Source organism: Hemicordylus capensis, chromosome 5 (genome assembly GCF_027244095.1).
Source record: "Hemicordylus capensis ecotype Gifberg chromosome 5, rHemCap1.1.pri, whole genome shotgun sequence".
Taxonomy (NCBI): Eukaryota; Metazoa; Chordata; class Lepidosauria; order Squamata; family Cordylidae; genus Hemicordylus; species Hemicordylus capensis.
This window is the reverse complement of record NC_069661.1, coordinates 94,625,943-94,648,504: the sequence shown is the minus strand read 5'-3', so window position 1 is coordinate 94,648,504 and position 22,562 is coordinate 94,625,943. Positions and strand designations below refer to the sequence as shown.

Below are 22,562 nucleotides of genomic sequence, written 5' to 3'. Positions count from 1 at the left end.
GTGGTATATACAGTAAATATAAGACAGACAGAAATGCCAGGGATCTGCCCTTTGAGGGTTTCAGAATAATGTTCATTCTATTAATCCCTCCATGTCAAGACCCCAGCCCTGAATAGTTGCATGAAGTTTGACCCTGAAGAGGAGGAGCCAGACCCAGTCCAAAGTCAGAAGTTCTTACATCAGGCTGGAGTCTGAGCCTGCCAGCTTGGAGACCCTAGAACCCCAGACCCCAGAACCCCAGAATGTAAACCAGCTTCTTCCACACTCCATGTCTCATATGCTCATTCTCCCTCAAGTCTGCACAACAGTGCCAGCAATGGGCAAGAAAGGGCAACGGAGCAGAGCGTAAGTGCTAGACGCTAGGCCAGAAGACTGCCCCTTTAAATCTATCTGCTTTCCAAGCAGGGAGGTGGATCCTCGGAGGGACAGTCTGAGTCTAGAGGTATTTAAGACCTCATTCTAAGAGCTGGTTTTGTGGTAGTAAGCATGACTTGTCCCCTTAGCTAAGCAGGGCCCACCCTGGTTGCCTATGAATGGGAAACTAGAAGTGTGAGCGCTGTAAAATATTCCCCTCAGGGGATGGAGCCGCTCTGGGAAGAACATCTAGGTTCCAAGTTCCCTCCCTGGCATCTCCAAGATAGGGCTGATAGAGATTCCTGCCTGCAACCTTGGAGAAGCTCCCACAAGTCCCCAGAAGTGGTGCTGGGGGACTACTGACATCACAGGGTGTCTGTAGAATGCCACAAGGTCCCATCTCATCCTCCATGCTATTTGACATCTGTGTGAAATTGCTGTATGAGATCATCCAGAAATTTGTGCTTGATTGTCATCAGTATGCAGACAACACCCAGCTCTATCTCTTAATTCTATCTTCTAATCCAAGGGAGGCTGCAAAAACCCTCAATGGATATTTAGATTCTAAATTGGACTGAATAACAGCAAACCAGCTAAAATGTTATCCAGACAAGATATCAGCACCATTGGTTGGAGGTTCCAGTGATCTAGGATTAGGTGTGGAGCCTGTTTTGAATGGAATTTCCATCTCCCTTAAGAATCAGGTGTACAGTTTTTGGGGCCTTCTGGATCCAACCCTACTCAGGATCCAGAGCAGTGCCTTCCACCAGAGCAGTGCCAGAGGTGCCTTCCACCAGCATCTGCATATATGCAAACCCTGCTAACTTGGCAAAGAGGCACAATTTAACATGGTGATTCTCTTTATTTAGCAGGGGGAACGTAACTGGTCCTATCCAACTGCAGCACAGTACCACCAGTGACTGTTGCTGGTGTCTATCTTATGGTTGTTGTTTTTTAAGATTATGATCCCTTTGGGGACAGAGATCCATCTTATTTGTTTGTTATTTCTCTGTGTAAACCACCCTGAGCCATTTTTGGAAGGGTGGCATAGAAATCTAATCTATAACAATTGACAATAAAATTCAGCCATCCCAGGTCTTTGGGAAGGACTCGATGTCTGGATAAAACAAACCAGTCAATAGCACCGGTCTGACTGTGTAAACAAGAAATAATAATAAAAAACATAGAAGCACCAAATACAGAAGAAACAGTGCAATTCTGGGGGAAATTATGGGACAACCCAATAGATTATAATAAAAAAGCAGGCTGGACGAAAGAGGTCAAAAAATGTAACCAACAAATGCAAGTTCTAATAATAACACCAGAATTAATAAGTGAAAGAGCAAAGAAAATTAAAAATTGGACTGCACCAGGCAATGATGAACTGCATGGCTTTGGTTTAAACACCTAACAAGCCTTCATAAACAACTATCAAAACAGTTCAATCACATTTTGCAAGGAGGTGATATTGAACAATGGCTAACAACTGGGAAAACTCATCTCATCATGAAAGACCCAGCAAAAGGTGCAGTTCCAAGTAATTATAGACTGATAACCTGCCTGCCAACCATGTTCAAATTATTAACTGGAATAATAGCAGATGAAGTGATGCAACACTTATTAACTAACAAACAGCTTCCAGTTGAACAGAAAGGAAATTGCCCAAAAACCAGAGGCACAAAAGAACAGCTGCTGATTAACAAAATGATTTTAGAAAATTGTAAGAGAAGAAAAACAAATCTAAGTGTTGCATCGATTGATTACAAGAAAGCCTTTGATTCATTGCCTCACACATGGATACTAAAATGTTTAGAAACAACTGGTGTCAGCAAAAACATTCAGATATTTATTTAAAAAGCAATGAGCATGTGGAGTACACAGTTAACAATCAATGGTGAGAAACTTGGACAGGTTAGCATTAGAAGAGGTATTTTCCAAGGGGACTCACTATCCCCTCTGTTGTTTGTAATCGCCATGACCCCACTTTCACAAATACTAAACAAAACAGGCCTCGATACCAAACATCTAAAACATCAAGTAAAATCAACCATCTGCTGTACATGGACGATCGGAAGTTGTATGGAAAGTCCCAGTCAGAAATCAAATCACCGCTAAACACTCTCCGTATATTCAGTAGCGATATAGCAATGGAGTTTGGACTAGACAAGTGTGCTGCATTAATAATGAACAGAGGAAAAATAAGAAAAACAGAAAGAACAGAACTGCCCAATGGAAGCAAGATCAAGAACCTGGAAGAGAAAGAACATTACAAATACTTGAGCATTCTCCAGGCTGATAACATTGCGCACACTGAAATTAAAAGAAAAATTGGAAGTGAATACATCAGGAGAGTTAGAAAAATCCTAAAGTCCAAACTCAATGGCGGGAACACCATACAAGCCATAAACACCTGGGCTATACCTGTTATCAGATACACTGCAGGAATAATAGACTGGACCCAGGCAGAGTTAGAGACGCTAGATCGTAAGACCAGGAAAATAATAACCATCAATCATGCTCTGCACCCCCGCAGTGATGTCGATAGGCTATACCTCCCTCGCAGCTCAGGTGGAAGAGGAATGCTGCAAGTCCATCAAACAGTATAGGAGGAGAAAAGAGGCCTTGAAGAATATATAAGGGACAGTGAAGAAGATGCACTTCAAATGGTGAATAACGAGAAACTATTCAACACCAATGAAACAAAGCAGGCCTACAAGAAAGAACAAGTCAAGAACCGAGCAGAAAAATGGAAAACTAAGCCACTGCATGGTCAATATTTGCACAATATAAGTGAACAGTCAGACATCACCAAGACCTGGCAATGGCTTAAGAATGGCAACTTGAAGAAAGAAACAGAGGGTTTAATACTGGCTGCGCAAGAACAGGCACTAAGAACAAATGCAATAAGAGCAAAAGTCGAAAAATCCATAACAAACAGCAAGTGCCACCTTTGTAAAGAAGCAGATGAAACAGTGGACCACCTAATCAGCTGTTGTAAAAAGATCGCACAGACTGACTACAAAGAAAGGCATGACAAGGTAGCAGGGATGATACACTGGAACATCTGCAAAAAATACAAGCTACCTGTAGCCAAAAATTGGTGGGACCATAAAATTGAAAAGGTTGAAGAAAATGAAGATGTAAAAATATTATGGGACTTCCGACTACAAACAAACAAACATCTGCCACACAATACACCAGATAGAACTGTAGTCGAGAAGAAAGAAAAACAAGTGAAAATAATCGACATAGCAATACCAGGGGATAGCAGAATAGAAGAAAAAGAAATCGAAAAATATCACCAAATACAAAGATCTACAAACTGAAATTGAAAGGCTGTGGCAGAAAAAGACCAAAATAATCCCAGTGGTAATTGGCGCCCTGGGTACAGTTCCAAAAGACCTTGAAGAGCACCTCAACACCATAGGGGCCACAGAAATCACCATCAGCCAATTACAAAAAGCAGCTTTACTGGGAACAGCCTATATTTTGCGACGATATCTATAATAACCAACAGTATTGATGATAAAATTCTGGCATCCCAGGTCCTTGGGAAGGACTCGATGTCTGGATAAAACAAACCAGTCAATAACACCTGTCTGACTGTGTAAACAAGAGATAATAATAATAAATGCCAACTCTCTAGAGAAATCAGACCTGGTCTTGGCCATTCATGCTCTAGTCACATCTAGATTGGACTATTCTAATATATTTGTTTGGAAATTTCAGCTGGTTCAAAATATGACTGCTGGATTATCATCTGGGGCTAGCAGATCAAATCACTCCCATATTAAGCCAACTTCACTGGATGCCAGTTTACTTCTGCACCCAATCCAAAGAGCTAGTACTGATCTTTAAAGCCTGAAATGACCTGAGAACAGGTTATATTAATAATCACCTCCTCCCACATAAACCTGCCCAAATATTAAGTCCATTGATGGAGGTCCTGCTCCTCCTCCTCCCCTGATGGAGGCACCGAGGGTGGGCATGAGGAACAGAGACTTTTCTGTTGGGGCCCTATATTCTGGAGCATCCTCCTGAGGGAAATCTGCCTGGCTCTGTCTTCACTGGCTTTCAGTTCCACAGTTATGACAATTTTATTTCAGTATGTCTCATTGAAATTATTTGTCTGGCTTCACTTCTCTGTTTTATTGGTAACCGTTGTTGTTGTTGTTGTTATAATGTATTTACTGTGGTTTTTTAGAAAATTGGTAAGCCACTCTAGTTACTCGGCTGCTGAGGATGCATAAGGCAGCCCCGACACTGTTGAAGACAAAGTGGTTGCACAAGCAGTGCTCCTGCAGCTACTTCCCCTGTGGTGAATGGGGAACCACTTGTCTTCAACAGCGTTGGGGCTGCTTTACATATCTTCAGCAGCCCTGATATAGTTTGCAGCTGTACAGCATGCCAGCCACCTTTTGGTAGAAAATGGTCTTGTAAGGATTCCCCTTTACAAGCAAAGGGGGGAACCTTATGGGATTGAAAAGGGTGGGTGGGTGGGAGGTCACAAGGCCTAGGGGAGCTGCTGCTAGCCGGCTGCCACTATCGCAGCAGCAGCAGTGCATAAGGTGACCTCCTACCCACCCCCTGCCCTCCCTTTCCAATCCCATAGGAAACCCCCCCCCCCGTATTTGTAAAGGAGAATCCTTATTGGATTCCCCTTTGCAAGTATGCAGAACCAGCCAAACTGGGCCAAACCAGTTCAATCCAAACTGGGCCTGGTTCAGCTTGAACTCAAGACTGGCCCCCCTTTTTGGATGGCCAGTCTGGTTCGAGCTCGAACTGGCCAAACTGGGCTGGTTTGAATCAAACCCAGTTTTCGAACCCTGCCTGGTTCGATTTGAACTGGTTTTGCACATTCCTATTCTCCTCATGCAGGGGGGAAATGCTTGACTAACAAGTAAAAAGTTGCCGGTTCGAATCCCCGCTGGTATGTTTCCCAGATATGGGAAACACCTATATCGGGCAGCAGTGATACAGAAAGATGTGGAAAGGCATCGTCTCATACTTCACGGGAGGAGGCAATGGTAAACCCCTCGTGTATTCTACCAAAGAAAACCACAGGGCTCTGTGGGCGCCAAGAGTCAAAATTGACTTGACGGCACATTTTACCTTTGCCTTTTAATCCCCATCCCCCTTTGTGAAAGTGTGTATACATATTTTCAAATATGATCAGGAGGGAAGAAATTTATCAACTACACTTCATGAATTCCAAGTCCCGGACATTAACAAATTCCACACTCCTGCCTGTGTTATTATGGCTTTAGCACTGGATAACAAGAAGGACAGATGCTACAAGCAACAATGGAGAAGGAAAACATTCTGAACACAGATGATGCCCTGGAGGAGCATCTGGATTTGATGGAAAAGTGTAGCTAAGAATACTCCCAAGCCAACAATGACCACCAGGCACAATTCACAGTAATGAGCATGAATGAATGCTGAACACAAGCCTGCTTCTGTTTTATGGACAGTGTTCAAATAGCAAGCTTCGAAGGCAAGACTGTGTGATACATCAAAGTTAGTTCTCCTGGTAACAATTATTAGCAGCTTCCTAGTGCACAATTTTGTTAGATTGCTGTGAGAACTCATGCTGCATGAAAAGGGAGAGATACCTTAGTGCTGACAATGCACAACTAGAAACACGGTCTCCTGCCTCTCAGTTTGATTTGTCTTTGTAAGTATGAAGACTACCTTTCAAAATACATTCAGTAGTGCAGACAGTATGCCAATCTAGGCATTAAATCTCCTCCTTTAAAAGAGATGTTCTGCTTCTTTGCTCCATTTTGCTATAACAGTCCCCTTAAAGACTATGAAAAACCATCTGTATCAAAAGTTCAAGGCAGCAGAAGGAAATGCATGTTTTCTTGATTGTGTGTATTAGCTAGCATATTTCTGAATTCCTGATCATCTCCTTTAGAATTCTGATATCTTAAAAAAGAAAAAAGAAAATTATGATTCTAGTCCACATGATGGAAGTTGAAGATATTATAGTAACCTAACCTGTTCTTAGAATTCAGAAAGCAGGAGGCACATAAAATAATTGAATTATATTGCATGAATATACATTCACAGTAAATGAACATGAGCACCAACTTACAGGTATGTCTCTGGGTCATGCTGTTAACTCCTGGCACTAATGCCCATCTCTTATGTAGTATCTTCTCCTATACATATTAGAATGCCAGTATGATGAGGAGCCTTGGGGTTACACCCAGTTCCTTGAGGTTCACACACATAGCGGCATTTTAAGGAACATGCACATTATTAACAACATTGTAATAGTACATCCACAACCGACAGAAATTTAAAATCCTGATTATTAGAAAAGTCTGAAAATGACATGTCCCCACTTTGAACTAAAACCTCTCTCATACTAGTGGCCAGCACTTCAACAGAAAGCAGAATGCCAGCACACATGTTAGAAACTGTCTATATTTGGACTTGCCTGCAAATTAAAATATATAGTCTGTGCTGCATATAATGTACCAAGTATACATTCTAGCTTCTGTATATCTATTTCCCCTTACTCCAAATACAGCAGCAAACATACCCATGTAGCTCAACTAAGTGTTTTGAAGATTTGGACCAACAGCCGGACATGAAAGACTATGCTATTATCTACCCATACTTCACCTCTAGACATTTACATAGGCATCACTTTTCAAATTGTGAAATCATTTGACACATCTATCAGTCAGCACCACCACTACTGGAGTATTTTGCCTTAGTGCAGTTCTATGCATATCTTTTGCCCATGCAGAAACTTGTAGCTGATGCAAGACGTTTAAAAAACAACAACCCCAAAACCACCCTTACTCCAAAAGGCAAATGGAATGCCTGCAGGTGTATGCATAACCTGAAGAAAGTCCTTTCAAGGAGAAGTATAAATAAACATGACTTTTCATCACATATCAAAGGCAGCACTTTGTCAAAGGATTTAAGAGCAGAAGATTTGTCATTCAGCAAATAGGCATTTGAAGACAGACATGCTTATGTACGGAAAAATGACACAACAGCAAAGCAAAGACATCTACTGGCTTCTTCTGGGGACCCTGGGTTGATTATTTAAAACAGCTGTATCCTGTTATTCTTCCAAAGAACTCAGGGTGGCATAACTTGGTTTATCCCATTTTATCATAACAACAACAACAACAACAACAACAGTAAGTCAAGCTTTTTAGAGCAAGTGATCCACCTAAAAGCATCTAATAAGCTTCCTGACTCCGCAGGAATTTCAGCCTTGGTTTCTCTGGTCCAAGACGTTTATACGGTCCTTTAGCAGCATGAGTGATTCTGCCTTTCTATGATGCTCTAGCCTCTGGGTATGTGCAGGACAATCCTGATACTTTTTGTTTACATGCCACACAGTTGGCGGCCGGTCAGTCTCTAGAGTGATATGTACACAATCAGGATTGAACACATTAATGAATGTCTTCACACTTATTCCACCAGTGTGGGAACAGTTCCACAGGTATGTGTAAAGAGGGCCCATGGGTACAACTCTAACCACTATACCCTGCACTGGTTCTGAGCGCTACAGTGTTCTGCAAGCACTGCCTCTGGAGGGAGAGCTCTTCCCAGTTCTCTGTCAGCCTAAGCAAAGGCTCAGTCCCTATGCTTACCTAGTTTATGAATGAGTAAGGAACAGAAGCTACTTGCCACCACCCCTGCTGTGCAAACCCACTTAACCTGGGAAGGGCGCTTTCCAGGTTAGCTGCTCTACAGCAGCAAAATGCTCCTGTTCAGGCAAATCACATTCAAAACGTAAACAGCAGGGGGAACAGTCTTGTGGAAACTAACAACTCGAAAAACCAGCAACTTTTTTTACGACGGATACATGACACCATAGCATGATATCGCTACAATTAAATTAGAAACAAAGCATTGGAAAGGTGAACGGCACCCTGCTGTCAGTGTAGGGGCTGTGGTGTCACAACACAGGAAGTGTGGAAGTGCACTTCCGAGATCCGCCGTGACCCCGTTGCAGGGTGTAATCTGGAAAGCACCCAGGAGAGGCTTTAGGCTGAATGGCCTGCTTTGTCCAATTCTGGATCTACACTTTAAGAAGAATGTCAGTGAACTGGTTCAGACAAGGACAATAAAGAAGACCAGGGGCTGGAAAACAAGCCCTATGGGGAAAGGTTGAAGAAACTGAGTCTATTTAGCTTGGAGAAGAGAAGACTGAGGAGGATGTGACAGCACTCTTCAAATACTTGAAGGGCTGTCACACAGAAGAAGGGAAAGACTGGTTTGCTCCTATCCCAGAGCAGCCCTAAATCTAGTGGGCTTAGTTACAGGAGAGTAGCCTTCAGCTGAACTTCAGGAGAATCTGTAAGAGCTGACTGACAATGGAACCAATGACCTGGGAGTTGGATGGCTCTTCCTCACTATCTTCAAGCAGAGGCTAGAAAGCCATCTGCTGAGGATGCTCTGGCTCTGGATTTCTTGCCTCTAGCATCCAGTCCACCTACTTTGAATTATTTCAGGCTTCTACATGTTGATACGTAAAACACATCCTGCATATTCTTAGGTTTTATGCTTAATCTATGGTGCAGACATTGTATTAATCCAGCAAGGCATTTATGGGCATCATAAGAAAGCTAAAGCATGGAACTCACTGGAAGAAACTGCCCCCTTAACAACAACAACAACAACAACAACAACAACAACAACAAGAGTCTAACTTACTCCCTAATGTGACATGTTAACCACCAAAAACTATGACCATCATCACTATGTTCCCCCATCACATAAAAGCCAATTGAGCAATCCAGTGCAAAAATACGTTAATAAAAATGTATTGGTGTTTGGCAGTCACCCATGCAATTCAGGAAGCACTGCCATACTGACTTCGCAGAGTAACAAGCTGTAAAGTGGAAATTACTTGCTTGACATAGAAAACAAATGTCACCAGAGCTAGAAGGCTGATCTCCACATTGCCTGAAGCCATTTATATAGGAGACTTTGTTCTAATAAAGTATTGCAACTGTGAGTAGTTGAAAAGAATGTCCTTTGTTTAACTCTAAAGAAAAAGCATACATAATGTAAGCGTTGTCCATTCAAACAAGCACCAAAGCCCTCAAAGTGCTGTTTAAAAAAGGTCTAAATGTTGCAGCACTTCGAAATTTGCATTCCACATGGAGAATATGTCATTCGGGATGCATTGGGGGCTTGTGTGTTAAGAGCACATCCTTCCATTCATATACTTTATCCAGCTCCACATCAGTTCTGGCACTGGGGGATTTGCCAAGCTTGGAGAATCGAGCAGCATAGCATAATGTGATGTCAGCTAAGAACTTCTGTTTCAAATCTCACCTCAGGCATGAATTCACTGGGTCATCTGCAGCACTCTGTTATGCCTCAGCCTGCATCCATCTGAAATATGGCTATTAGTATTACTACTATTCTACCTTGCAGGGTAGATCCAAGGATCATGAGACAAAACATGTCAAGCGCTTATGTAATATCTCTCTATATATTTCTCCTGGGTGTGCCTTTGAATGTGCATCCTGGCCACCCAGCTGATTGGCTGGGCGGCATAGGCTCCTGATTGGATGGTGCACCCAGGAGAATTGGCCGGCAGGAGACTGGGGCAGAAGGTGGGGGTGGGGGGGATAGGTAGCCGACCTCAAAGAGGCCGGCCGCAGAGGCTGGCAAGTAGCGGCAGTGGGCACGGCGGGCCGTGGAGGCGGCACTTGGCGCAGCGGGCCTGGCTGCAAAGGTGGCACTCGGCCTGGTGGCAGGTCAGGCCGTGGAGGTGCTGGGTCTGGCCACAGAGGTGGCTCATGGCCAGGCGGCATCGGCTGCCGAGGCCAGGCGCCCGTGAGAGGCTAGGGTGGGAGGGAACGGGGCGGCAGGACTTCCCTGTTTGCCACCCGGGAGGAGGAGCGGCGGCGGGGCCCTTTTTGGCCGCCCGCTGCCTGGTAAGTAGAGTAAAATAAAATGCAGGGGGAGGAGGGAAGGGGGAGGAGAGAGTGGGGGAGGGGAGAGAGTGGGGGAGGGGGAAGGCAAGAGAGAGGGGGCATGAGGGGGAGGGCAAGAGGGAGTAGGGCAAGAGGGAGAGGGAGGGCAAGAGGGAGGGGGAGAGGGAGGGCAAGAGGGAGAGGGCAGGGGGAGAGGGAGGGCAATAGGGAGGGGGCAGGGGGAGAGGGAGGGGGCAGGGGGAGAGGGAGGGGGCAGGGGGAGAGGGAGGGGGCAGGGGGAGAGGGAGGGGGCAGGGGGAGGGGAGAGGGAGGGCAAGAGGGAGGGGGAGGGGCAAGGGGCAAGGGGAGGGGGAAGGGGGAAGGGGAGGGCAAGAGAGTGGGGAGGAGGGTAAGAGAGTGGGGGGAGAACAAGAGAGAGTGAGGCAGGAGGGAGGGCAAGAGAGAGTGGGACAGGAGGAAGAGGGGAAGGGCAGGAGAGGGGTAAGGCAGGAGAGAGGGGAAGGAGGAAAGGGGAGGGAGGGCAAGAGAGAGTGGAGCAGGGCGAGGGGGAGGGCAGGAGAGACTGGGACAGGAGGGTGGGAGAGATGGATGGGAGGGGGAAGGAGGGGAAGAGAGAGTGGGTTGGGGAGGAAGGGGAGGGGCAAGAGAGTGGGGCAGGAGGGAGGGATGGGGAGGGAGAGTGGGGCAAGGGGGAGAGGGGAAGGATGGGAGAGTGGGGCAAGCGGGAGAGGGGAAGGACGGGAGAGTGGGGCAAGGGGGAGAGGGGAAGGATGGGAGAGTGGGGCAAGGGGGAGAGGGGGAGGGGCAGAAGAGGGGGCAAGGGGGAGGGTGGAAGAGTGGGGCAAGGGGGAGAGGGGGAGGGTGGAAGAGTGGGGAGAGGGGGAGGGTGAAAGAGTGGGGAGAGGGGGAGGGTGGAAGAGTGGGGCATGGGGGAGAGGGGGAGGGTGGAAGAGTGGGGCAAGGGGGAGAGGGGGAGTGGGGAGAGTGGGAGAGTGGGGAGAGTGGGGTGAGGGGAGGGCAGGAGGGTGGGGCAAGGGGGAGAGGGGAAGGATGGGAGAGTGGGGCAAGCGGGAGAGGGGAAGGACGGGAGAGTGGGGCAAGGGGGAGAGGGGAAGGATGGGAGAGTGGGGCAAGGGGGAGAGGGGAAGGATGGGAGAGTGGGGCAAGGGGGAGAGGGGGAGGGGCAGAAGAGGGGGCAAGGGGGAGGGTGGAAGAGTGGGGCAAGGGGGAGAGGGGGAGGGTGGAAGAGTGGGGAGAGGGGGATGGTGAAAGAGTGGGGAGAGGGGGAGGGTGGAAGAGTGGGGAGAGGGGGAGGGTGGAAGAGTGGGGCATGGGGGAGAGGGGGAGGGTGGAAGAGTGGGGCAAGGGGGAGAGGGGGAGTGGGGAGAGTGGGAGAGTGGGGAGAGTGGGGTGAGGGGAGGGCAGGAGGGTGGGGCAAGGGGGAGAGGGGGAGTGGGGAGAGTGGGGCAAGGGGAGGGCGAGAGGGTGGGGCAAGGGTGAGGGCAGGCGAGTGGGGCAAGGGGGGTAGGTGGGAGAGTGGGGTGAGGGGGAGGGTGGGAGAGTGGGGTGAGGGGGAGGGTGGGAGGGCAGAAGAGTGGGGAGAGGGGAGGGTGGGAGAGTGGGGAGAGGGGTAGGGCAGGAGTGGGGAGAGGGGAGAGGGTGGGAGAGTGGGGCGAGGGGGAGGGCGGGAGAGTGGGGTGAGGGGGATGGCAGGAGAGTGGGGTGAGGGGAGAGTGGGAGAGTGGGGAGAGGAGGAGGGTGGGTGAGGGGAGAGAGGGGGAGGGTGGGAGGGTGGGAGAGTGGGGTGAGGGGGAAGGTGGGAGTGTGGGAAAGTGGGTCGAGGGGGAGGGTGGGAGAGTGGGGAAAGGGGGAGAGGGGAGAGTGGGAGAGTGGGGGAGGGTGGGAGAGGGGGGCAAGGGGAGAGGGGGAGGGTGGGAGAGTGGGGCAAGGGGGAGAGGGGGAGGGTGGGAGAGTGGTGCATGGGGGAGGGCGGGTGAGTGGGGAAAGTGGGGAAGGGGAGGGCGGGAGAGTGGGGGAGAGGGGGAGGGTGGGAGAGTGGGGAAAGGGGAAGAGGGGAGGGGGGCTGGAGAGAGGATCAGGGGGATGGGGGAGGGCAGGAGAGAGGATCAGAGGGGATGGGGAGGGCAGGAGAGAGGATCGGGGGAGGGGGAGAGGGAGGGGGAGGGCAGGAGAGAGTAGCAGGGGGAGGGCAAGAGAGACTGGGGCAGGATGGTGAGAAAGGGGGTGGGAGGACAGGAGAGACTGGGGTGGGGTGGGAGGGGAGGGGGCAAGAGAGTGGGGCAGGCAGGGAGGGGAAGAGGGGCAAGAGTGTGGGGCAGGAGGAGAGGGGGAGGGCAGGAGAGTGGGGCAATGGGGAGAGAGGGAGGGCAGGAGAGAGGATCAGGGGAGGGGGAGGGGGAGGGCAGGAGAGACTGGGGCAAGAGGGTGAGAGAGAGTGGTGGGAGGGGGAGGGGGAGGGAGGGAGGGCAAGAGAGAGTGGGGTGGGAGGGGAGGGGGCAAGAGAAAGGTTTGGGTGGGAGGGGAGGGGAAGAAGTGCAAGAGTGTGGGGCAGAAGGGAGGGAAGGGGAGGCGGGCAGGGGAGAGTGAGATTGAGAGGTAGAGGGAGAGGGAGGGAGAGGGAAAGAGGGAGGGAAGGAGAGAGGAGCACGGGGAGGAGGGGAGGGCAGGAGAGACTGGGGCAGGAGGGTGAGAGAGATGGTTGGGAGGGGGAGGGAGAAGAGAGTGGGGCAGAAGGGAGGGAGGTGGAGGGAGAGTGGGGGAGGAGGGAGGGGGAAACAGCTAGCCCCAAAGAGCGTACAGATGCTCTGTGCGAGTTGGCTAGTGTAAAGAACTATGGTTATTAAGAAAGTAGGCAGACTGTGCATGAGGAAGCAAATATTTTTTAAAAAATCTTAAGGAAAGGTGCAGTTCTTAGAATTTGTGTTAGCAAGTCAGCTTTTAAAGAGGCTGAGATGTGCTTGAGGGATCCTGATGGACAAGATTGGAGAGGCAATGGCGGTGAACTGAATTCAGGCCAAATTTACACATGCAGCAGAATGAAGTCATGGAATGGCCTGTAGCCTGCCGGTGGGGGATCTCATTTTGACTGCTCCTGAATGCTTAGAACACCTTGAAAATAGAAAACCAGCAAGCTGGTAAAGGGATTGTAGGCCCTCCCCTGCTCATTTGCTAGGTTTCTATTAGAGGGGAATTCTTCATGGGGTAACATCGGGGTGGCCCAACATATTTCGGGGCGTGAGATGAAACACCAAATCCTGCTTCGTCCCATGACCCTGGGGGCGGGCGGGGGGAGGGGATGAAAGCTCCCTTTCAAACTCTTTGCAAGCTTTGAAAGTAGCACAGGGAGTAGCAAGGAAGGGAGGCTGCCAACAACAGCCTCCTCTTCTCTCCTCATGCGTCTTGCAAACTTTGCAAGCTGTGTGAGTAGAGGTTCTCCTTGCAAAGCGTGCAAGGATCAGATCATTCCCAAAGAGCTGCTCCAATGGCAGCAGCAGGGCTCATCTCACTGCTCTACTGGCACCTCAATAATCTGCTGCCTGAGGTGACTGCCTCACCTTGTCTTATGAAGGGACTTCCCCTGCAGAACATTAAAAAAAAGTGATCCCTAGCTGCAAAATGATGTAGTTCATTCTACCTTCTCAGCATTCTGCCATCTTATTCCATTGCCTACGTAGACCCAGCCTGAGTGCATGGAGCTTAAAGGGGAAACTGAACCTCTTTGGCCTTCCTCACATCCATTCTCCCAGTCCCTCATACTGGGCTGATATGAAGGTAAACCACGGATATGGAAAAACCTCCTAAAGAAATCCAGTCTGGACCCAGAGGGTGTAAACAACTATAGGCTTGGGCCCAATATTCCCTTCCTGGCAAGGTGCTTGAGTATGTAGTGGTTAATCAGCTCCAGGCACTCTTGGAGGAAACAAACTATCTAAATCAATTTCAATCAGGCTTCAGGACGCTTTCCAGACTAGCTGCTCAACAGCAGCAAAATGCCTCCATTCAGGCAAGTCACATTTGAAACGTAAATGGAGGGGGAGCAGTCTTGTGGAAACTAACAACCCCCAAAACCAGCAATTTTCTTATGCCGGATATACGACGTCCTAGCTCTATATCACAGCAACTTAATTCAAAACAAGGCACTGGAAATGGGAACGGCACCCTGCTGTCAGCGTAGGGACTGCGGTGTCACAATTCAGGAAGTGTGGAAGCACACTTCCAAGACACAATGTGACCCCGTTGCAGGGTCTAATCTGGAAAGCGCCCAGGCCTGGCTTTGGAACAGAAACTGCTTTGGCTGCCCTTTAGGGTGACCTGTGCAGAGAGAACCACAAGGGGAGTGCAATCTTATTAATTCTCTTGGATCTCCCAGCGGTTTTCAATATTATTGACCATGGTATCCATTTGGAAAGGTTGGATGAGTTGGGTATGGGAGGCACTGCTTGAAGGTGGTTCTACTCCTACCTCGAGGCCCATTTCTAAAAGGTGGTGCTGGGGCATTCCTGGTCAACCCCTTGGCAGTTATGCTTTGGGGTTCCACAGTTATGTTTTGGGGTTCTGCAGGGTTCCATTCTCTCCCCTATGGCATTTAATATCTGCATTAAACCTCTGGGAGGAGTCATCCAGAGATTTGGCCTGAGGTGTTATCAGTATGTGAATGACACTCTGTCGTATCTTTCTTTTTCATCAGACACAGGTGAGGTGGTGACTGTCCTGATTCAGTGCATGGATGCAGTAATAAATTGGATGAGGGTGAACAAATTAAGACTCAGTCTAGACAAGACAGAAGTTCTGTTGGTCGGTGCTCCCTCTGCTTGGATGAATGATGTTCAGCCTGTTCTAGATGGGATGCACTCCCCCTGAAGGGCAAGGTTGGCAGTCTGGGGGTGCTCATTGATCCAGCACTGTCATTAGAGGCCTCTGTGGCTCAGAGCGCCTTTCATCAGCTTCAGCTAATACGCAAACTGCAACTGTACTTGGACAGAGATAGCTTGGCCACAGTTACTCACGCTCTGGTAACATCTCACTTAGATTACTGCAATGCAATGTACATGGGGCTGCCTTAGAAAATGGTCCAGAAATTGCATCTGGTACAAAATAGGGCTGCAAGATGGTGGTGGTAGTGGTGGTGGTGATGATGATGATGAATTTGATTTCTATGCCGCCCTTCCAAAAATGGCCCAGGCAGTTTACCAAGAAAAATAATAAATAAATAAGATGGATCCCTGTCCCCAAAGGGCTCACAATCTAAAAAGAAACATCAGATAGACACCAGCAACAGTCACTGGAGGTACTGTGCTGGGGGTGGATCACTAACTGAGACTGTACGTCTTGATCATAGTACGCCAGAGCTTCGTCAGCTGCATTGGTTCCCAGTCAGTTTCCAAGTCCATTTCAAAGTGCTGGTTTTAACCTTTAAAGCCCTAAATGACTTGAGATCAGGTTAACAAATAAAGTTGTTTATTTGTTATTTTTACTTTTATTTTTATTATTATGCTGTTTACACACAGTCTACCAGATGTTATTGACTGGATTTGATATTTTAATTATTGGGCCCTTTCCAAGGGTCTAGGATAACTACAGAAAATTTAAAGATAGCGTTGCAGTATTTGTGCTGTATTATTGTGTATTATTATTATTATTACTATTATTATTATTTAGCAGTCAGAAAATTCTCAGATTTTTTCCTTGGGAATAAGTCTGAAATTCTAGGTATGTAGATTTGTAACCTTCCAAGGGAAGGAGACTTTCACCTACCTGACTCTCCTGTGCTTTCCTTACTTCTGTTCCTGCTTTCTGTAGCAGGGATTAAATATATTCTTTAAAGTTTAGTTTGTCCCCCAGGCATTATGTAGCAAAGCTATGGCTGCAGAGCACATTAGATGCTACCAACCTAAAATCCCAAACTGGTTTTAAGCATGAGAGAGAGAGAGAGAGAATTGGTTTAACTGCTTTTTAAAAAGTGTTTAACGCCTGTAGTGCTTTCTCACTAGAGTTCCAATTAGATCATACTTTAAAAGTTCTTTCTAGCTCACCATGCAGCTGTGTGTGCATGTTTTTAAAAATGTATCTTGTTTACCGACAGAAGAACAGAAGAACATGTTTCTCGTGACTTTTCAAAGATCCTCCTGCTGAGAGCTTGCCCATTGAGGCCTGACCTGTCTTGTCATCACTCAGTCACTTTATAGTCTTCAGTTCCTCTCTCACCATGTGGTGGCACAGTTAGGATCATACGCTGCCTGATGCTGCAGTTAGAGACTGGAAGATGCTTATTACAGTTAAGACCTCTTTTTATTATCTCTGTATTTTTCTACTTACCGATCAAAGGTGCTGCAGATATTTGCCAGTTCAAGATACAAGAGTCTACTGAGAGTGAAGTACTTCATATGCCTGGGCGGGAGGCGGGAGGCTGTGATTCACTCACCTTCCACCCAGACAACTGCAGGAATGTTGCTGGGAGCACGAGATGCGTGATTACTGGAGAGGCAAGACGACGCATCCCAGCCTCCATGTATTCCACAATGCACCGTGCGTGGTGCATTGAGGGAATCCCCCTGGAGATGGGTGTTCTAGGCACCCATCTCTGTGTAGGCTGCAAGAAGCCCACTTGGTCACATGACAGCAGATCCTGGGTTAAGGGAACGCTTGTGCCCTTAATGCAGACTCTAAGCTGGGCTACAAAGCCAGGCTAGGTGGTGCTGCCCCACTAGGATTGGGCCTGATCCCTGCAGTTCTCACACACAGCCTAACCCAGGCTGGCCTTCCAGCCTCAGTGTGTAGAATAACAGATGTCCTTGAACTGGGGAACATCTACATCCAACCATGAAGCTCACTGGATGGCCCTGTGCAAATCACTATCTCTCAGTCTAACCTACATTGCAGGGTTGCTGTGATAATAAAATAGATTAACCTCATGAGCATTACCCTGACATTCTTGGGTAAAAGGGCAGGATACAACTACTGTGATCAATAACTAAAACAACAATCAGAAAGTCATCACAAACACACTATATGCCAATGAAAACTTTGACACAGTAGCAAAGCAATTATAATGTTTCATAAGATTTGACAAACCAACCTCAAAGCCATTTCTCTTCATGGAAAATATGCTCTCATATTGCAAACAATGTGCCCATCAAAATGAGACAAGCAGTCATGGACAAATTCTACTGTTACACTAACTGCTCAAGTAAATTTATTCATTGATACCAAAATGAAGCTCTACAACTTACCAAGTGATAATCTATATACTGTGATTCAAGAATTTTCAGGTAATGAAAACATATGCATTTTTGCTTGCGCAGCACATGTAGCCTTTCTAAACATAAACATAACTGGGCCAAAGTGATATCAGAGCAGCAACTAAAAAACCTTCTGAACTATATACTTTTAAAAAATCACAGGCCATAAGAACAAATATGCTTAAATACACCCAATTTCACACACACACACACACACACACACACACACACACACACACACACACACACACTTTTCTGATAACCTACAGTATATAGCCTCTAAAATGTATTTCTAAACTTATGAAAATGTATCACAATTAAGACAGTAATACAACAGTGCATCTTGAAAGTATATCCAAAATTGCAATGGAACTTGTTTGCAGACAAATACCAAATCAACAACCAACCAAATGATCTAGAAGACTCTTATTTATTGTATTTGGCTATTTTAAACAAGCATCTCCCAGTATTTTATATAAAATTCTGTTTATTTGACCCAGAGAAGTAGCCATATTCCCTCATGCAACAACCATCACATGAGTTTCAGTTATGAGGACTGTTCAATTTCTGCCAACTTTTCATAATTTTTTTATCAGTTTTTTTTACAGTACTTTTTCTGGTGCAAGTAATAAACAACACAAAGTCATGCCACTATCAGTTAAGTTTATGATGTAACCTTCTGCTTAAATTATAGTTCAAGCCTGTTTCTTTCTGTAAGGAGGAACACTTAAGATGGCATTCCACAAAAATGAATTTAATTAATTAATTAATTAATTAAATTTATATACCTCCTCAAAACAAATGTCTTGTGGTGGTTTACAAACTGATGAAGAAGTGGAATTAAAAAGTGCACAGTAACTTACCAGCTTTCTCCTTTTCTGTAATAACTGGCATGGACTGAAAGAGAAGAAAAAGGTGTTATATATTTTCAAACAAACAAACAAATAAAAAACAGAGGTAAATGACTTGGATGAAATGATGAAAATACACCTCTCTTTCAAGCCCCTTTCAGAGGTTTACATGAAGTAAAATTCATACATGTGGAGAGGGCAACATTTCTGTATTAGACTCTCAACTGAAATATGCTCATTAGGACATCTAGAGAGTCCAGAACACATATAGGGTAGGGGTGAAGCCTGCCACCATAATGCTACTGCCCCATATTTATTTATTTGTTTGTTTCCTCAGTTTTTATACCACCTTTCATAAGACATCCCAAGGCAATTAAAATACAGTAAAATTCCATTTAAAAATCACATTTAAAACCTTAAAATTAGTTAAACAATAAAAACCATAAAACACCAAAGAACCCAAACAAAAAAAACCTCATTAAAAATGCAAACAAAAGCAGGAAAAATGAGAGACGCAGTAGCTCCTAAGGGTAAAAGCCTGAACAAATAAAAAGTCTTTAATTGTTTTTTAAAAGCTGCCACAGATGTCAAAGAGCGGACATTCACTGGGAGAGCATTCCAGAGCCTGGGGGCAACAACAGAGAAGGCTCTGTCCCACATGCACGACAATTTAACCTCTCTCAGCATTGTCACACAGAGCAAAGGCCCCTCTGACAACCTTGTTGGGTGGGCAGAAACCCTTGGGAGCAGGTGTTCCTCCGCAGGGGCGTGGCTAGGGGAGAGTTTGCCCCTCTCTCCAGTGGCCCCTTGGAGTGAGGGAGATAATGAAGAAAATAGGGAGGGGTGGAGCTGTGGGGCCCTCAGGAGCTGGGGGCCCCTGGGCTATTTGAACCCATCCACTCAATTATAGCTACACCCCTGGTCCTTCAGATATCCAGGACCCAAACCGCTAAAGGCTTTAAAAGTAATAATCAGCACCTTGAATTGGACCCGGAAACAAACTGGCAGCCACTGCAGTTCTTTCAAAAAATGTGTAATATGCTCTGAGCAGAATCCTGAGAGATTCTGCTCAGAGTCTTGTGCCATCGAGTTGGTATCGACTGCTGACGACCATAGAGCCCTGTGGTTGTCTTTGGAAGAATATAGGAGGGGTTTACCACTTCCATCTCCTGCGCAGTATGATATTATGCCTCTCAACATCTTCCTTTATCGCTGCTGCCCGATATAGGTACCAGCGGAGATTCGAACCGGCAACGTCTGGCCTGCTAGTCAAGTCATTTTCCCACTACGCCATCTATTAGGCTGAGATACACACATTACTCTCATGTTAATTAACATGAGTTCAGCTCACTATACTTCAGCAGCCTTAGGTAGAATGGCAGTTTGCTGAATTTCTGTTCTGCTTTCTAGACTTCACTGGAGATAGGACTGTAGCTCAGTGATACAGCATCTGCTTTGCATGCAGAAGATCCCAGGTTTATCCTTCAGGCTGGGAAAGGCTCCTGCCTGAAACCTTGGAGATCCACTGCTAGTCAATGTAGGCAGTACTGAGCTAGATGGACCAATGGCTGTATTCAGTAGAAGGCAGCTTCCTATGTGCATGTGAGATGGTAGCTCAGGGAGCCAGCTGCAGTCTCTTCAGCAGTCTCAAGTGGAAAATCAGTGGCTAATCAGGGCTCTAAAAAGGATATTAATTATTATTATTAATGATAATAATAATAATAATAATATTTATACCCTGCCTCTCTCCAGTGCACTACTGCTCACGGCAGCTCACAACAATAAGATAGACACAGATACAACAAAAGTAATAAAATTAACTATTTTTTAAAAAATAGATCAAAAACCACAATTATTAGGTTCAAATTAAACCTGAAAATTATAAGAAGCTAAAAAACCTACCAGATATAACAAAACAATAATGGAGCATTAAAAAGCCTCCGTGAAAATGTGCTTTATATGGATCAATTTACATCAAAGATGCTCTACTTGCATCATTTGCACTATCAGCTGTAAAATTACTTTGAGTAATCATGAGAAAGAAGAGGATACAAATGAAAATCTTCTATATAGATAAACTTTTGAGTGGGTGTGACTGCATAATCATGCACAAGGTACTACTTGGCTAGTTAATGTATTAGAAAAATGTCTCCATGGTTCTTTCCTTGATGCCATTTGGACCCTTTGTGAAGATACACTAACATTAAAAAAAGAAAATAAAAAAGGTCTGCCCTATGCAGACATCTGCTTCCCCCTACCCTCTTTAGCAAAGCTGTCTCAAATAGATGTCTCCACAAATGAAACTGTAAGGTTGCATGTGCTGGAATATACTGGAATATACTTTATACTGCAAGTGTCAGCTGAAGAAAAATATATATGTGTGTGTGTTCGATAATAGTGATTTATAATGGAATAGATGCTTATTCTTTCTTAATAACTGGTTCCGCCTTTGAAAAACAGATAGCTTCTGTATTCCTTCTCCTATGAATCATTAATGAATTCTGTACCCATGTCCTCAACTGGACCAGTAGAGGGAACTTATGAATTTACACTGGCTAACATACACAGGTGCCTTAAGTGCTTTGTATACTTTACGCGAATGCTGTATTGTAAACATTATAGCCAATGCAATTTAGCTTTGGAGGGCTGATTCTCTACAACCCTGACAGCTGAGCAGCAAGCTCAGGAAATATGATGAAAAGTTATATCATTCACACAAAACAAATGAAAGGGAAATTATTTGGGGGGTGGCTAAACATATATTTGTAGAAGTGAAAACATTTTTTTAAAAATGTTTTAAAATGTCAATTAAACATTTCTTCTCCAGCTTTTACTTTCCATAAGAACAAAAATCATCAATAAAACATCATCATAATAATCATTATTTTTCTGTTCTTTATTTTAAAAAAGGACAGTAGAGAGTGAGAAAGTATTGTTCCATTAGTTTTTCAGAAAATATCCAAAAGACAGTGTGTGAGGGGTGGGGGAGGGGATTGATTTGTTAATTATCAACCCAGTAGGATAACATGCCCTACTGTTAATTTTGAAAAATGTTTGCATCACAATACAATAAAATAAAATAGCTTTGAATTAACTGTGGACCTTCCTCAATGGGTTCCATATGTTTTAAATTAACTGCATTCCCAGGAAGTGATTTAACATTTTTGGCAAAAGAGCAATTAAATGGGATTTTCCTGCTCAGCCAGATGGGTCCAGTGTAGCTTCACGTTATTCCAAACTCTTCAACCCTAATGAAACAAAAGAACTGTAGTAATAACTTCCACATGATCAGATCTCACACTTCTAAAGAGAAAACCCTTCCAGATCTTTTCTCACACTGCTAGATATGAACAGAGAAACTCAAACAAAATCCCTATATATGTAATCAATATTTAAATGGTTCATTTTTATTTATCCATATTTGTTGTAGTTGATTATCACAACAAACTAATTTCTAGGGCTGTCAGCAAAATGTTTTTAGTTCATTAATCAATCTGCCCCCCCTTAATTCATTGAGTGATCGATTCACGTTAAATACATTTGCATTTTGTCAAATATTGGACAGTGTCATTTTAAGATAGGAAAAGGAAGTATGAGATTACCCACAATTCAATCCAAGATTGCCTGACACACACCACCTGTTACTTGGCTTGGCAGCTTCTTGTGAGAGGAGGGGCTGCTGGGTTCTTGGAGGCATTTATACCAAGAAGGCACATCTGAGGTGTAGCCATCAGCATAGCCAGTGGTCTACCTGTAGACGGCTGGCTTTTGGTGCTGAGCCTTTGGGGTGGTATGGGGGGGGGAATATTAGGTTGGGGTGGGAGGTTTGGGCTGGAGTTTGCTGGTTCTCCATTTTTATTGGGCTGTGTCAGGCCTCTCTGCAGGTATGTATTTGGGCTCTCTTGGGAGGGATGATGCCGGGGGTGCATCCAGCGGTTCTGGGGCAGCTATTACTGTTGTGGTGGGGAATCAAAGAATTGGTGCTGGTAGAGAAGCTGGCTGTTCAAGGTAAAGAAAAATCAGTCATTTAGTAACTGTTTCCACTTCCAGCTGCCCTGTCTACTCTCAGGTCTTGGGGTGCAGCTCCAACTACCCACAGAGCCTGGCCTTGCTCCTCTGAAATGCCAGGTTCGTTCAGAATAAGACTGAAATTATCTATGATTTGAGCATGG

The 22,562-nt window shown here is 45.7% G+C and overlaps 1 protein-coding gene across 5 annotated transcripts in view; it reads right to left on the bottom strand.

Annotated features, from left to right (window-relative positions):
• Positions 1-22,562, bottom strand: part of DLC1 (DLC1 Rho GTPase activating protein) — a 338,048-nt gene that overhangs the window by 192,177 nt on the left and 123,309 nt on the right. For all 5 annotated transcript variants that reach the window (XM_053255903.1, XM_053255905.1, XM_053255906.1 and 2 more), the window contains one exon: positions 18,403-18,436. In XM_053255903.1, the coding sequence (XP_053111878.1) occupies positions 18,403-18,436 (34 nt within the window). The remainder of the gene's footprint in view (positions 1-18,402; positions 18,437-22,562) is intronic.